We start from the raw sequence: 15,034 nt of genomic DNA, 5'->3' as shown, positions 1-15,034 counted from the left end.
GCACTATTGTGTGGGTTAAAAAATGATGTTACCTTATTAATTTCATGTGATTTTTGTTTGTTCTTTTTGCTGTTGTAAATATGATATGCAGTATGTTTTGAATTTTTGATTCAGTTACTGTTTCGGTGTATGTAAAAGTTTCTCATATACTGAAGATAAATAGTTATTATACATGATAATGAGTTTACTTTCAAAACTATTATAATGAAGTAATAGTACATTAGCTTTTTTAAAATTTCTAATACTTCGTAGTGTATATTGAAATATATATAAACTACAATTTTGGACATTTTTGAACTATTTTATATAAGTATTGTATTATTACGTTAGATGAAAATAATTAAACTTTAAACAGTTGGACGTTTTTCAAAATCTTCAGTACTGATGTACAATTACTAAAATTTTCAATTCTTATACTATGCTTATATAATACTTTAATTATTATTGTATAATAATATGACGAATTTTATATTCAAATTAAGATTAGAATGGCTTATAGTAATGTTTTTAAAATATTTTGGCTTAATTTATCTAAAATATATGTTTCACTGTATTAATGAGATTACATGTACAATTGTAATATTATCGCAGAAAATATATGCATACTCAATGTATGCAACCTACAAATTATATTTCTGAGTATCTTTTTGTTAGAAAGCAGTTATAAATTTTCTAAAATGTTCCATTTTTTTTATACTGTAATAATACCTTTTAAATATCTTTTTTTGTTTCATATATGAGGCATAGAATGGTAATTAGCTCCGAAAGATTTTTTCTATACTTATAATAATTTTTTGCATTTAAATATTCGAACAATTATAAAATTTTATATAAACCATTTATATTATGAATTTGTTAAAATTTTCAATAGTGATGTATATTTACGCATGCTTGCGTATATATGTATATAATGCACCGAAAACTTAAACCTTAATGATTTTTGTATTAGTTAATTTTTTTATAGGAAAAGAACAAATTTATGTTATATCAAGATTAGAAATTGTAACTTTACTAAGATATTAAAGAGTAAACAATTAAAATGTGTTTTATATCTACCTTCATCTACTGAATTCTGGTAGTGGTTTAGCTATACCCTCGTTGTAAGCTTTGTGAACCGCTTCACATACAAATCTATATTGACTCTGCAATGAATAATAGCAATACTATGACATATCATTGCACCAATAGATACAAATGATAATAAGCATATTCCTACAATAATACTAACAAATAAAAAGTTTTAATTCAATGTTTCAATGATAGATTCAAAATATATATAAATGAACAATAATAATATACATAAACATATAAATATATATAACTTACAGCATTCTGGATCATCATTGCTCTTTGATCACGCATAGAACGTACGATATCCAATGGATAAACTGGTTGGTTGGCTTCAATAAGGCATAATGCAGTTTCCATTAATACCAAAACTCCTGTTCTGCCTATTCCAGCAGAACAATGAACAACAGCTGGCTCTACCATGCCAGTGCGTGCTGCTCTAACTTTTTCTGTAAATGTAGTAAATTGTTTCCAATCACTGGGTACACCGTGATCTGGCCAACTGCAATATTGCATATGTGTTACATCCCTTTCTTCCCCATTCTATAAATGACACAACAATATAATCATTCCTGAATTCCTTCTTCTTGATAATTATAAATAATACAAAATCTACTTACATTAATGTCCCTAAGTATAAACTCACGAAAAATGAACGTATCTTCTACATTTTCTACCGTACATTTAAGTGTAAGATTTCTAAAACTAAGAGTTTCATTTACAGCAGGCCAATATTGATGGCATTTTGCTCGACCTCGTTCAACTAAAGTTGTTAACATTACAACGAGAGTACTATCAGCTTCTAAAACCATTTGCCAGAAATCTGCAACGGTGGTTGACAAAGGCCCTTGTGTAGCGATATATCTGTTAATAATTCCTGATCCTGGTATTTCCATATTTACATAATTGGCGTTGATGTAATTACCATTTCCGGATCTCAAAATAACTCTTGTAACATCATCTAGACGTAATCATCAACAGAATGTTAATTATTTGTTATAACTTATTAGATATAATAATGATAGCGTTTTATATAAAGTAATTCACACATACAAAGAAATATTTGAATATTAATTAATATATCTGACATCAGTTATACATACATGGTGAAATGTCACGATAACGATTTTTGTTCTGATTCTCTGGTTTCTTAGATTCGAGAGACGTTAATTCAGGATTTTTTCTATATAATTGTTCGTATTGTGCAATTAAGGCTCCACTAGCAAGACCATCGGCAAGAAGCAACATGGATTGCGCTAATGCATCAGAACCAACGGCTGCATGTGGTGCATCAGGTACGTACCTTATAACATATAATGAAAAAACCTATAAATTTAGCTACAAAAGGGATCCAAATTAATTAGTGTATATGTTATATATGTAAGACTTGATAACCAATTATTAAGTGTATTGTTATTAAGTGTATTATGAACTGTGATCAATCCTATAAATTATTAGAAATAGGATATTGATCTTTTTTGATTAATCCCTTGCATATACCTGTAAGGAGGTTCTTCTTCGGATGTTTCATCAGTTCCAGCTAATGCATTATACAATGCGTTGGGTCTAACTGTTAATGTAAGTTCTCCTGTACCAGAATCACGTGACTGGCGAATCAAATTCACAACATGTTCGTGCAGTAAACCATTGACATCAATCCCATTAATAAAAACAACCTAGATATACAAAATCCATTAAATAAATTATTAGTCAATAAAATATTATTTGGTTAAAAAATTATTATAAATTTTAACTTGATCTCCTTCATTCAATTTTGGATAGTAACGATCAGCAGGCGTATTTGGTGCAACCCGAGATACTAAAATAGGCATATCAAGATCTAATCCACCCTTTACGTTAAATCCAAAACGACCTTGTTCGTCGGGTGTCAATGTAATTGTAACTAATCCTTCTTCCATTATCTAAAATGTTCATTTTTTTTTGTTTATACCATTACATTTAATTGAATATATTCAATATAATTATTTATATATATCTAATTTATTCACCTGCGGAGGTGGTGAACTTGTTGGTTCGCTGTAGTCAGGAAGATCATAAATATTCTTTTCAATAATTGTATCATCATCTGCATAACTAAGTACCCGAGATCCTAACATTGGAGAAAATGCATTGTTTTGTGTATGAGTTCCTGTTAAATCCTCTCTAAGAGACAAAAAACCACCTTCGCTGTAAATAAAAATAAATTGTAATACAAGAAAAAATATAAGGAAGGAAAGAAAAAGAAAAGAAACATTTCTAACTCGTCACTTTGGTTCCCTTCGCCCCACGCTTGTCGAGGTTCACGAGCACCTAAGGATTGTACCTTATTATCATAAGGTCGAGGCGGTCTACCAGGAGGAATTATAATTTTTCCTTTATCTTCGATAATAGGAGCAGTTGCAACACCATGTACCAAACGTTTACTTGGAGATCTGTGGAATGATCAAAAGAAATATTTCTTAATTCTGAAAATAATTATCATGATTATGACTTTTTGATTGTTTCGCCATTACCTGATAAATGTTCTTTCAACTCGTGCTCTGTGTTTTCCATCTTCGACAGTTTGAAATTCTGTACGTCCTGAATAAGTAAATCTGCTACTTAATGTAAGTGGAAATCGCCTTGGTCGTAATTTTGGACTATGAAGTCTAAAGAACGTATGATGTTCAACACAAGCTTTCCATAAATTTTTAGAGCTACGATAAGTTTGCATATTGAAACCTAATAAAGTATCATAGTTTTCTGACTGTAAATAAAATAATATATTTCATTAAATACTTAATTTCAAGAGTAATAATAGTATTTCGTTATTGCTACACAGATTCAAGTCACGTTTAGAAATTTCTTTGGTATACCTGTTCTCTTCTAAGTTGTATAAAAAATTGTTTACGTTTGAATGAAATTTTTACAATTTTAGACCATGAAAATACATTGATTTTTATACCATTTTGGAATACTACTAAACCTATTGACGTAACACCTAGTTGTATTTCTTTATTTGTTGAATCCTAAGAAAATATAATCATTATATTATTATCATTAGATATCATTAGATTAATCTTAAGAAAATATTTAAATATAGTGTATAAAATATACCAAAGGTTACCCACCCTTGCTTTATGTAATTCTACTCCATACATATCAAGCCGTTTTGCATGATCCAAAAAATTAAATTCTGCATCAGCTGGTAGTTGCCCTCTAGAAACAAAATATATATATTCTACACCGGAAACATATTCACAAACGACATAGCTGTATTAGAAGGATTAATCTCAATCAACTATTTCTTTACATAATTAAATATCTTATGGTATAAATGTGTATTAATAAAAATAATTAATCATTTATATACTTATGAAGTTTATGTAACTCCGCTATTTTTTTCTCCATCTCTTCTGTTTGTCCTGGTATTAATTGTAAATGTGAAAGATATCCTGGCCCATGTTCATCTGGATGATAATCGCCTAATTCTGCTGCAAATTGCATTCAAAATAATATTTAGATGTGTTGATTTTTATTTGATCTATTTATTTAAATGTAAATTAAAGTAAATTAATTTGAAAAGAAAACAAATGTACTTACACTGAACAGTATAACTTGCTATAAGACAAGCAGTACTTGGTGGTACTTGTAGTTTTCCTAGAAGAATATCCTTTCGTATTTGTAAATAAAACTGATATCTAGTATATTCTTCTTGTAGCTTACTAGGGTCTGATACATAAAATTTTACTCTGAAAAAAAATTGTCCACCTGAAATATATAATTATTTTAAATTTCTGTATAATTCATACACCTGTAAGTGTTTGTGCACATATAATATACTAATATTAATTATTTTATATAAGTATTTTTATTAATGTGATGTAAATTATTATCAAACAAAATATATTCAAATAATCAAATATTAAGTATGGAATTATGATCTTTACCCTTACTTCTTATCTGCTTCTTCATTGGTTTGGTAGGGTCTAACCATCTCTAAAATGATAAAGAATGATATCTAAAGTAAAATATTTATGATTCATATTTGTCAATAATATTAATGAAAAACTTACCATCGTATCTGGTGTAGTTGTAGTTGTAGTAGTTGTTGTTGTTGTTGTTGTTGCTGTGGTTGTTGCTGTAGTACCATTTTCTGAATATTGTAGGCCAAAATAATCTTTCTCCACAAGCTCTAAGTGATGGAACACCAAATCTAATAAGGTTTGTCCTTTTGCTCTTTTCTGCAAATCATTAATTTCAATATTCTAATGTACAGTTTTTGGATGAGAAAAATAATAATAAAACTAATGAGAACTTACATCCAGTTGAAATGTATATTGAGAATCATCAAGAAAAATAACTGTTGCAGATAAAGACTTTAATCTACGGTTTCGTGCTAATTCAGCACCACGAACGTGGTAGCTCCCACTGGAGCCACTCAATGCTCTACGAGATACACTTTCAATCATTTCAATAATTTGAATACGTGTCAGCCACCTTCTTGACACCACTTTTGTGCTATACCACCTACCTATATTACAAAATATATTAGTCAATAACATTTTATAATATTTTTGTGAATTATCTATACAGTTATTTATTTTAATATATAGATATCATGCAAATATATGAATATATACATTACATTCACTAAACATGATAAAAGAGGAATATTTATCAAAATTTTTCGTCTATATTTCAACAAGGTTACATAAGCAAATTGATGCCAACCATGTGCCAGAACAATGTAGAATATAGTATTACGAAAATAGGTTTACAGTAAAAATATAATATTTGTATAAGAAATTAATATAAGTTATTTCTCAAATATAGAATATAAATTACTTCAATTCAAGTTAAACAAATATTTAAATGTACAATGATTACAAACCACACAAACAATATAATTTTTATTATTTTTTTTTTTTAATAATTTAATAAATGAATAATAATAATTTATACTTACATTCATCATACGCTGTGGTACACTCTAATGAGTTTATCAGATATAATTAGTTGATACGATATAAAACAACTGTCTTAGATTTTTAAGGGTTAGAATGAACCACAGTGCCGCATAAATATTTTTCTAATAATCATTGAAGTTTCTACTAAAGCTTTTTTTCTTTTTACATTTTTTCTCATATTTCTGTATTTAAGGCTACTTTTTTCTTATGGTCAATCACTTACCATCTATAACAATAAAAACAATAAAAAAGGAACATTATTGTACCACAATGTATTTATTCGATACGATGAATTTCGATCACTGGGAAAATAATTTAAAAATCAAATACGACTCCACAATATTTGTTTCACCATTTTACTCACTCTTTAATTTGTACAATATTAATGTACAATCAAAATAAATAATTACATTTATTAACTTATTATTGTCATGAACGTTTGATAAATTTCACCATTGTTAAAGTAATGGACGCATTATTGGCATACAACAGTTTACATAAAATAACCTATTTAAAGAATTTTGTACTTAACAGGTTATAACATTATTTTTGTAAAAAGAGACGTTTCACCCTTCGATATAAAACTATCAAGAGATAGAAGTTTATAAGTAATTTGTAACATATATATACGTATATATTAGAAAAACCATCAACCATAGACTGTCATCTATTTAGAAAGATTAAGAATATTAAAAAGAATTAAACAACTCCTATAACATTTTATGAAGGCTAGATAATATAGGTCAATTTTTTCCTTATATCCAATAATAGAAGCACAGTTAACGTGATTGATTCTTATGATTACTCTACATTCATTGGTTAATTTCACCGGAAGGAAGGTAACATTCTTCAATTATTTTCAATATCAGTTCATTTGGCTGATGTATTATAATACGATATATAAATGCACAGGACTTTTTATTTAAAAATTGGTTCATTAAATATTTTTATTAAATATTATAAAATTAAAAACTAAATATTTTTAATAATTTTAATATAATATAAAACAAATTCGAATTAGAATTTGAATATTTTGTCAACATTTCTTTGAATCTGATTGGTGCTTTAGTTCAAAGAAAACAAGAGCTAATCGTAGATCTTTCTTTGATTGACCAATAAGAATGACGGATAACCGGTATTATTCGTTGTTTCTTACCGTTGACGATATGAGAGCGGGGAATAGCTTGACCGTTTCCAAACCGTAAAACAGACACCAACAGACACTACGCATAAAATTATTCCCGCCGCGTGGCTTGTAGTTCGTGGATTGTAATTTTGCGGTTTGGTTATAAATCCCGCCATATCCTCGTTGAAAGACGAAATTTAATAGCATTTTGGGTTCGCGAGAGATGAGAAAGAAAATGTAATAGAATTTATATATTTAATATTGTATTAATGTTTTGTTGTTCATTGTTATCGTTACAAGCCATCATCGTAATTTTATGTCGAATTGATTTCGTTACAGCGTGCGCAACATTTAGCAAGTTGAAAACAAGATATGGCAAACGTATCACTTGACAAAGAAACGTTTTTTCGACGCATGAAGCGTCTTTATGCTTCGTGGAAAGTAAGGCCGATAATTATTATATTTATTATACAGTCAACCAAGTTCCAAACAATGAAAATGTTTTAATAACAAAATTTGTTTTGTTCTTAGGATGGAGAAACGGGTACTGATGACAGTTTCAGTAAAATGGATTGTCTAGTTTCTGCTGTCGGTAAAGATGATAATATCGTTTATAGTAAATCTGCAGCACTGCAAGTAAGTTTATTATTTTATGACTCACTATTTGATAATTTCTGATAGGAGAAATTATTTTATAAATTGTTTTTATGTATACATCTTTATATCTTTACAATATAATTATTACATTGTATTTGCTTGATTGTAGACATGGTTACTCAGTTACGAGCTTACAGATACAATAATGGTTTTAGCCGATGAGTATATTTACTTTTTAGCGAGCAAGAATAAAATTGAATTCTTACGGAAAGTGGAGAATCAAAAAATAGAAGACACAGGGGTGCCTCCGGTTATGTTACTTGTTAGAGATAGGGTATGCTAATTTTATTTCTTAATTTTGCTTATCTAGAATAAATTTTAATTAAATATAAGTATACTTGAGGAAATATGTATGTATTATTTGTGAACATATTTCAGAGTGACGAAGACAAAGCTAATTTTACCAAACTTATCGATGTAATAAAGCAAAGTAAGAAAGGTAAAACATTGGGTGTATTTTCAAAAGAAAACTACCCAGGTGCCTTCATGGATGCATGGAGAGCATCTTTAAGATCTGAATCTTTTGATACGGTACAATTTATTATTTTATTTCTTTATAATGCGTTATGCACAGATAAAAGATTATGATTTATCTGTAATTTTAATTAAATTAGGTCGATGTAAGTGCTGCTGCAGCATACTTAATGTGCCCAAAAGAAGAAAGTGAGATTTTAACCGTAAAGAAAGCTTGTTTAGTCTCTGTTGATGTATTTACTAAGTACCTTAAAGATCAAATTATGGAAATTATTGATTCTGATAAAGTATTTCATTATATTTATTATATTATTTTATGAAGAATATTTGTGTATGCGTAAATATTAATAAATTTAAATGTTTTAGAAAGTCAAACATTCAAAACTAGCGGAAGGTGTGGATACTGCTATAACGAATAAAAAATATGTTACCGGAGTTGATATAAATCATGTTGATATGTGTTATCCAGCTATTATACAGAGTGGTGGAAATTATTCCTTAAAGTTTAGTGTAGTTAGTGATAAAAATACTCTCCACTTTGGTGTGATCGTTTGTTCTTTAGGAGCACGTTACAAATCTTACTGTTCAAATATAGTTAGGACGTTATTAGTTAACCCCACAAAGACAATAGAGGTAAGAGAGTTAAGATTTAAAAAAATGCGAATATATATAGGTGTAACATAAATATGATATATAAATCATTTCAGGATAATTACAATTTTCTTTTACAATTAGAAGAAGAAATATTAAAAAAGCTCGTTGCTGGTATAAAGTTGAGCGATGTATATGAGACAGGTGTGAAATTTGTTAGAGATGAAAAACCTGATATGTTGGATCACTTGACTAAAAATTTCGGATTTGCAATGGGTATTGAATTCAGAGAAAGTTCATTATTGTTAGGACCAAAAACACATGCATTGGCAAAGAAGGGTATGGTGTTTAACATCAACGTAGGTTTAGGCAATCTTTCAAATCCAGATGCTACTGAGAAAGAAGGGAAAGTATATGCTCTTTTTATTGGCGATACTGTTATTGTCAATGAGGTAATGTCAAATTTTTTAAATTATTTTTCTTTAAACAGGAGTTTCAATATACAAGAGATAAATGTTAGTAAATTATTTGATATTTTGATATTTTAGGGTCAGCCTGCTACAAATTTAACACCTTCAAAAAAGAAAGTAAAAAATATAGGTATATATGTTAAAGATGATGAAGAAGAAGAGGAAGAAGGCAGTGGTAAAGAGAACGAGCCTAAACCTGAGATATTGGGTAGAGGTAAAAGAACAGCTGTTATAGAGTCCAAGTTAAGAACGGAACATAGTTCAGAGGAAAAGAGAAAACAACATCAAAAAGAGTTGGCTCAACAATTGAATGAAATTGCTAAAGCTCGGTTGGCTCAACAATCTGGAGGAAAAGAACAAGAAAAAATACGTAAATCAACTGTGTCGTATAAGAGTTTAAGTCATATGCCACGAGAACCAGAAGTGAAAGAATTAAAGTTATATGTTGGTAAGATCTATTAATTGTTCTATATATTTATAGGAATCTATTAAAATTGATGTAACATAGTATAATATTAGCATTTCAATTTAAAATGGCTTTGTTAAGGAACTATTAATCTCTCTGTTACGGAGTTTTTTTTTTGTTTTTTTAAATGTTTAATCAATTTTAATTACGGTAATGCATACACTTTTGATATGGCATCTTGTACAATGGAAATGTTACGATGAACAGATGGCTCGTAGCGAAAAAATTAATAATATTTGTTTTTTCTTTGTGTATAGATAAGAAGTACGAAACAGTAATTTTACCAATTTTTGGAATTCCTGTACCTTTCCATATATCAACAATCAAGAACATTTCTCAATCTGTTGAGGGTGACTACACGTATCTTAGAATAAATTTCTTTCATCCTGGTGCAACAATGGGTCGTAACGAAGGAGGCTCGTATCCACAACCTGACGCCACTTTTGTAAAGGAAGTGTTAGTATTATATAATAAATATATATATATTAATTTTGTTAATAATCATCATAAAAAAAATACGTTACTATTTTTAATGAAAAATCATTTTGCAATATTTTTAGAACATATCGCAGTACAAATACCAAAGAACCTGGTGAAATTTCTGCTCCCTCATCTAATTTGAATACAGCATTTAGATTGATTAAAGAAGTTCAAAAAAAATTCAAGAATAGAGAGGCAGAAGAAAGAGAAAAGGAAGATTTAGTAAAACAAGATACATTAATACTTTCACAAAATAAGGGTAATCCAAAACTAAAAGACTTATACATCCGACCAAATATTGTTACTAAAAGAATGACAGGAGGCTTAGAAGCTCATACCAATGGTTTTCGATATACTTCCGTTAGAGGCGATAAAGTTGACATTTTGTACAATAATATTAAAAATGCTTTCTTTCAACCGTGCGATGGGGAGATGATAATCCTTCTTCATTTTCATTTAAAGGTAAGCACTAAATTGCTCTAATAACTCTCATTCCAAATACTTTTTCTATAATATATATTTTATATTTTTAGCATGCCATTATGTTTGGTAAAAAGAAACATGTAGATGTACAATTTTATACAGAAGTTGGTGAAATCACTACAGATTTAGGAAAACATCAACATATGCATGATCGTGATGATCTTGCTGCAGAACAATCAGAACGAGAGCTCAGGCATAAACTAAAAACAGCATTTAAAAGTTTTTGCGAAAAAGTAACATTTTAGAAAATAATTAATTCAATTTGTATTATTTGTATTAATTATCATTTATCCATATTTTCAATAGGTTGAAGGTATGACCAAACAAGAAATTGAATTTGATACACCATTCAGAGAATTAGGATTTCCTGGTGCCCCATATCGAAGCACTGTACTTTTACAACCTACTAGTGGATGTTTAGTAAATCTCACTGAATGGGTACGTTTTTAAATTTCATTTTCATTTATCACGTAATTTTATATTTCAATATGTTTAGCGATATATCACATGAAATTTGAATTTATTTTGAATTTTAGCCTCCATTCGTCATTACATTGGAAGATGTCGAACTTGTTCATTTCGAAAGAGTACAATTCCACTTAAAAAATTTTGATATGATTTTTGTTTTCAAAGATTATCATAGAAAAGTTGCTATGGTTAATGCCATTCCAATGAACATGTTAGATCATGTCAAAGAATGGTTAAAGTAAGTTTTATTTATTTATTTCATATGTATTTATGCATATACACATATATGTTGTTAATATTGTCTTATATCTTTTTTCAGTTCTTGCGATATTAGATATACAGAAGGAGTTCAATCTTTGAATTGGACAAAAATTATGAAAACTATAACAGATGATCCAGAAGGATTTTTCGATAGCGGTGGTTGGACATTTTTAGATCCAGAAAGTGATGCTGAAAATGAAGAAGTCGAAGATGAAGAAGAAGAAGAAGATGATGCTTATGAGGTTTGATATTCTATTTTTTAATTTGTTAATAATTAACAGACAAACAAACATTCAATTTATTTTTTTATGAAGTAATATTTAAATATCATTGCAGCCATCTGATTTAGATAGCGAAGAAGAATCTGATGATGATTCAGAATATTCAGAAGCATCTGAACATTCCGATAGTGAAGGTAATTTGATAAATTAAATATTTTCTTTTAAAACAAAATTTCATTTGAATTATCTCACATAATAGATTTATATTTTATTTGCAGAAGAAGAATTGGGTAGTTCAGAAGAATCTGGTAAAGATTGGTCAGATCTAGAACGAGAAGCAGCTGAAGAAGATAAAGAAAGAGGAGAAGGTCGTTATCGCGATGATTACAATTCTTCTAGTAAAAAGAAGAAATCAAGTCGTAGACAATCACCTTCACCCGTAAAAGACAAGTATGAACATAACAAAATTGTTAGAAAACATATTGTTATAAAACATATTATTATAAAATATATTACTTATTATTATTTTAAGGCACAATTCGAAACACAAAAGTTCCAGCAATTCCAAAAGTAAAAGTTCATCCAGCAGTAAAGATAGAAGATCATCAGATAAACACAGGTACGTGTATACACACACACGCGCACACTCAATAATTGTATATATATATATTTTTCTTTTATTTACTATTTTCTTTTTTATACTTTTATTTATGTATTATTTACTATTTTCTTTTTTTTTTCTTTTTACATTTATCTACTTACTGTGCGTTACTACTAATATAATGATAAGTTTAATAATAACTACATAATTTTAATTTTTGTTTTGTTTTATCTATACATTATATTGTATTTTACTGTAATTAATGGCCTTTAGGGAGCCTAGGCTCTAGGGTCAATAAAATATTATTAAATAAAAAAAATAAAAAAATATTTATATATGTAGCGTTACTTTGTGAAATTCGTTAATTCATGAAATGACTAGCCAAACTCTGAAATAATTATATTGACCTGTGTGTGTGTTTAAATATGAAGGAAAGCAGAATTATACTAAGTAATATATGAATTTATAAGAAGAATATGTTTTTCTTTTCTACGTTTTCATGATTTTACTGAATTATACAATTTAACGCCGACATACATATAAGAAAATATATATATATATATAAAGTAGCTTTTTATATTATAAGAAGTAATTATTGAAAATATATAATACATTATTTTCTACTGTTATATACACAGGGTGCCTTAGGGTTTACTGGCCAAACTACAAGAGCGTATTCTATAAGTAAAAATAAGAAAAAAATATTATTTGAAGTCCAATTAGAAATGAACAAATGAAATTGAAATAAGTAACAGTAGATATAACAGACTAATGAGTTAGTTATTAGGCTTACCCGTCTAAATATTACATCAAAATTTATGTTGAAAGTTTTTTGTCAGATGAATACGATTACATAATAATACATACATGATTATTATGAGAATTAAATATATTCTATCTTGTAAAAGTCGCTTTGCTAATCTATAAAATCCTTGATGAGAAAATATTGTCGCTGACTATTGCATTCGCATATTAATTAAAAAATTAATTTATTTATTATAATCCGTTGGAAGTAATTCTTGAATAATTAAATAATAATAAGCAAATCTTTTTTGGTCAGTAAACACCAGGACATCCTTTATATAAGTTTCATCAGTAGATATTGTATTGAGTTGATAATTCAATAATTAAAGAACGGATCGATCGCGGAGTGGGGGATCACACAAGAAAGTGTCTCCTTCCAAATCATCTAAACACAGGTGATTACCACCAATTTTTACTATTTCATAAATATTATACTAATAATATGCTTCATTTTTTCATTTTTTTCGCATAGTCCCAGAAAAAGTGATAAACATGATAGACATGATAGACATGATAGACATGATAGACATGATAAACATGATAGGCACAAGTCATCGCACTCTTCTTCTAACAGCAAGAAACGGTCACGTGAAGACAGTACGGACAGAAGTAACAGGGGGTCCAAAAAATCAAAGTAAGTATTTGTACAAATAAAAACTTATATGAAACACTTAAGCCATTTATCTGTTAAATCGATTAATTCCATAAAATAAAATGTAGAGAAAGTTGATAAAATAATATTCATCGTCATATCACTTATTATTTAATGTCCATACAAATTGATGTTCTATTGATCCAATATTTTGATGCTGAAATTTAAACAAATTCTAAAAGTGGAGTTAATTGCTTTGGCCTATGAGCGGCTTAATCAATGCTTAGTGATTTAAAAAAAAAATATTTGAAACGATTATAAGTACATTTATTCTAATTATATAAATTTATTATAGGAAGTGAATGTGGAAGGAAATTGTGGATTGAAAATTTGATACTTGTATGAACTCACATATGTGCTGATTTTAAATGAAGCTTTGTCATCTCTGGTTTGGAAAGTAGACAGTATGCCTATAAGGATAGTACATTTTCTTGCATTGAAAATACTTATTTAAGGTATTAAAATACGTGTACTACACGTACCGAATGTTGAATTCAACATGTACATCAACAACACCGTAATGAAAGCCAATTAATGTAAAGTTGTATGCAACAAATTTTTTGTTATTGATCACAATTGTATATAAAAGTATAGTTTTTACCTCTAATAAACATATACAATCAGATATGTATACATCGTACCTCAACTATTGGTATTAAATTCATTGTCAACCTATAAATAATATAACAACGGTACTATTTAATATTCTTCATTTATAATTATCTCCATTTCAATGTTACCACTGTACATTACTGTAAAAGTATTTTGAGATTATTTCGTGTAAATAGTATTTTTGCAGTTAATTAAATTTTGTTTGTCAATGTTTTTTCCTATAACTTCGGCTAACTCAAGTATATTATTTATATTTGTTTAACATAGTAAGATAAATGTACTGTTCTATATTATAAGGAAGATTACATTCATTATATGTGACATTTAACATAGTTCAATACTACAAGTATTTTCATGCAAGAAAATGAACTATCTATGATGTGCAGGAATGCAAGCATCCACATAATTCAAAAAAAAATACAAGATAAGTAAAAGAAAGTTTCAAGTTTTCTTTGCTTAATTATGAAATTTGTACCTTTGCGATAGAAATAAATAATAAGATATTTATCATTAATATAAAAGTAATATCACTCTTAAGATAAACGTTCCATACAAACATGAAATATTTAAAATCGATGATATATATATATATATATGTATATAAATATATATATATATATATCTAACAACAAGTGATTTTTTTACATCGAT

The 15,034-nt window shown here is 28.1% G+C and overlaps 2 protein-coding genes across 6 annotated transcripts; one reads left to right on the top strand and one right to left on the bottom strand.

The window, feature by feature from the left end:
* Nucleotides 1–985: 985 nt before the first annotated feature.
* Nucleotides 986–6,203, bottom strand: LOC122518608 (tyrosine-protein phosphatase non-receptor type 4). 2 transcript variants are annotated; one of them, XM_043637633.1, is made up of 17 exons: nucleotides 6,017–6,203; nucleotides 5,370–5,581; nucleotides 5,124–5,291; nucleotides 4,998–5,046; nucleotides 4,651–4,818; nucleotides 4,421–4,541; nucleotides 4,179–4,266; nucleotides 3,924–4,076; nucleotides 3,582–3,814; nucleotides 3,330–3,500; nucleotides 3,078–3,255; nucleotides 2,823–2,990; nucleotides 2,569–2,744; nucleotides 2,172–2,371; nucleotides 1,689–2,029; nucleotides 1,327–1,611; nucleotides 986–1,142 (listed from the first exon to the last, which is right to left on the bottom strand). In XM_043637633.1, the coding sequence occupies exons 2-17, from the start codon at nucleotides 5,517–5,519 to the stop codon at nucleotides 1,059–1,061; spliced, it is 2,733 nt and encodes a 910-aa protein (XP_043493568.1). In that variant the 5' UTR covers nucleotides 5,520–5,581; nucleotides 6,017–6,203; the 3' UTR covers nucleotides 986–1,058. The 2 variants fall into 2 exon arrangements, with proteins under 2 accessions (XP_043493568.1, XP_043493569.1); XM_043637634.1 differs by having other exon boundaries at nucleotides 5,004–5,046.
* Nucleotides 6,204–7,191: 988 nt separating this feature from the next.
* LOC122518607 (FACT complex subunit spt16) lies at nucleotides 7,192–14,417 on the top strand. 4 transcript variants are annotated; one of them, XM_043637632.1, is made up of 21 exons: nucleotides 7,192–7,380; nucleotides 7,483–7,584; nucleotides 7,675–7,779; nucleotides 7,910–8,074; nucleotides 8,179–8,331; nucleotides 8,415–8,561; nucleotides 8,641–8,907; nucleotides 8,982–9,317; nucleotides 9,414–9,783; nucleotides 10,059–10,257; nucleotides 10,362–10,743; nucleotides 10,815–10,997; nucleotides 11,071–11,202; nucleotides 11,301–11,470; nucleotides 11,552–11,735; nucleotides 11,830–11,908; nucleotides 11,993–12,164; nucleotides 12,247–12,333; nucleotides 13,449–13,514; nucleotides 13,694–13,753; nucleotides 14,067–14,417. In XM_043637632.1, the coding sequence occupies exons 2-21, from the start codon at nucleotides 7,516–7,518 to the stop codon at nucleotides 14,071–14,073; spliced, it is 3,333 nt and encodes a 1,110-aa protein (XP_043493567.1). In that variant the 5' UTR covers nucleotides 7,192–7,380; nucleotides 7,483–7,515; the 3' UTR covers nucleotides 14,074–14,417. The 4 variants fall into 4 exon arrangements, with proteins under 4 accessions (XP_043493567.1, XP_043493566.1, XP_043493564.1 ...); XM_043637631.1 differs by having other exon boundaries at nucleotides 13,664–13,753; XM_043637629.1 differs by having other exon boundaries at nucleotides 13,592–13,753.
* The last annotated feature ends 617 nt before the right edge of the window (nucleotides 14,418–15,034 follow it).

Source organism: Polistes fuscatus, unplaced genomic scaffold, assembly GCF_010416935.1.
Source record: "Polistes fuscatus isolate 324 unplaced genomic scaffold, CU_Pfus_HIC Scaffold25, whole genome shotgun sequence".
NCBI lineage: Eukaryota > Metazoa > Arthropoda > Insecta > Hymenoptera > Vespidae > Polistes > Polistes fuscatus.
The sequence above is the reverse complement of the archived record's forward strand: the minus strand, read 5'-3'. Positions and strand labels throughout refer to the sequence as shown.

What these genes read in the sequence shown, in the direction of transcription:
- LOC122518607 (XM_043637629.1), top strand. Translation starts at nt 7,516, where the DNA reads ATGGCAAACGTATCACTTGACAAAGAAACGTTTTTTCGACGCATGAAG. An exon ending in AGAATTAAAGTTATATGTTG is followed by an intron (nt 9,784 to 10,058) that starts GTAAGATCTATT and finishes CTTTGTGTATAG; the next exon opens with ATAAGAAGTACGAAACAGTA. An exon ending in TCCAAATCATCTAAACACAG is followed by an intron (nt 13,515 to 13,591) that starts GTGATTACCACC and finishes TTTTTCGCATAG; the next exon opens with TCCCAGAAAAAGTGATAAAC.
- LOC122518608 (XM_043637633.1), bottom strand. Translation starts at nt 5,519, where the DNA reads ATGATTGAAAGTGTATCTCGTAGAGCATTGAGTGGCTCCAGTGGGAGC. An exon ending in GAGTTACATAAACTTCATAA is followed by an intron (nt 4,267 to 4,420) that starts GTATATAAATGA and finishes TTTTGTTTCTAG; the next exon opens with AGGGCAACTACCAGCTGATG. An exon ending in TACAACTTAGAAGAGAACAG is followed by an intron (nt 3,815 to 3,923) that starts GTATACCAAAGA and finishes TTTTATTTACAG; the next exon opens with TCAGAAAACTATGATACTTT.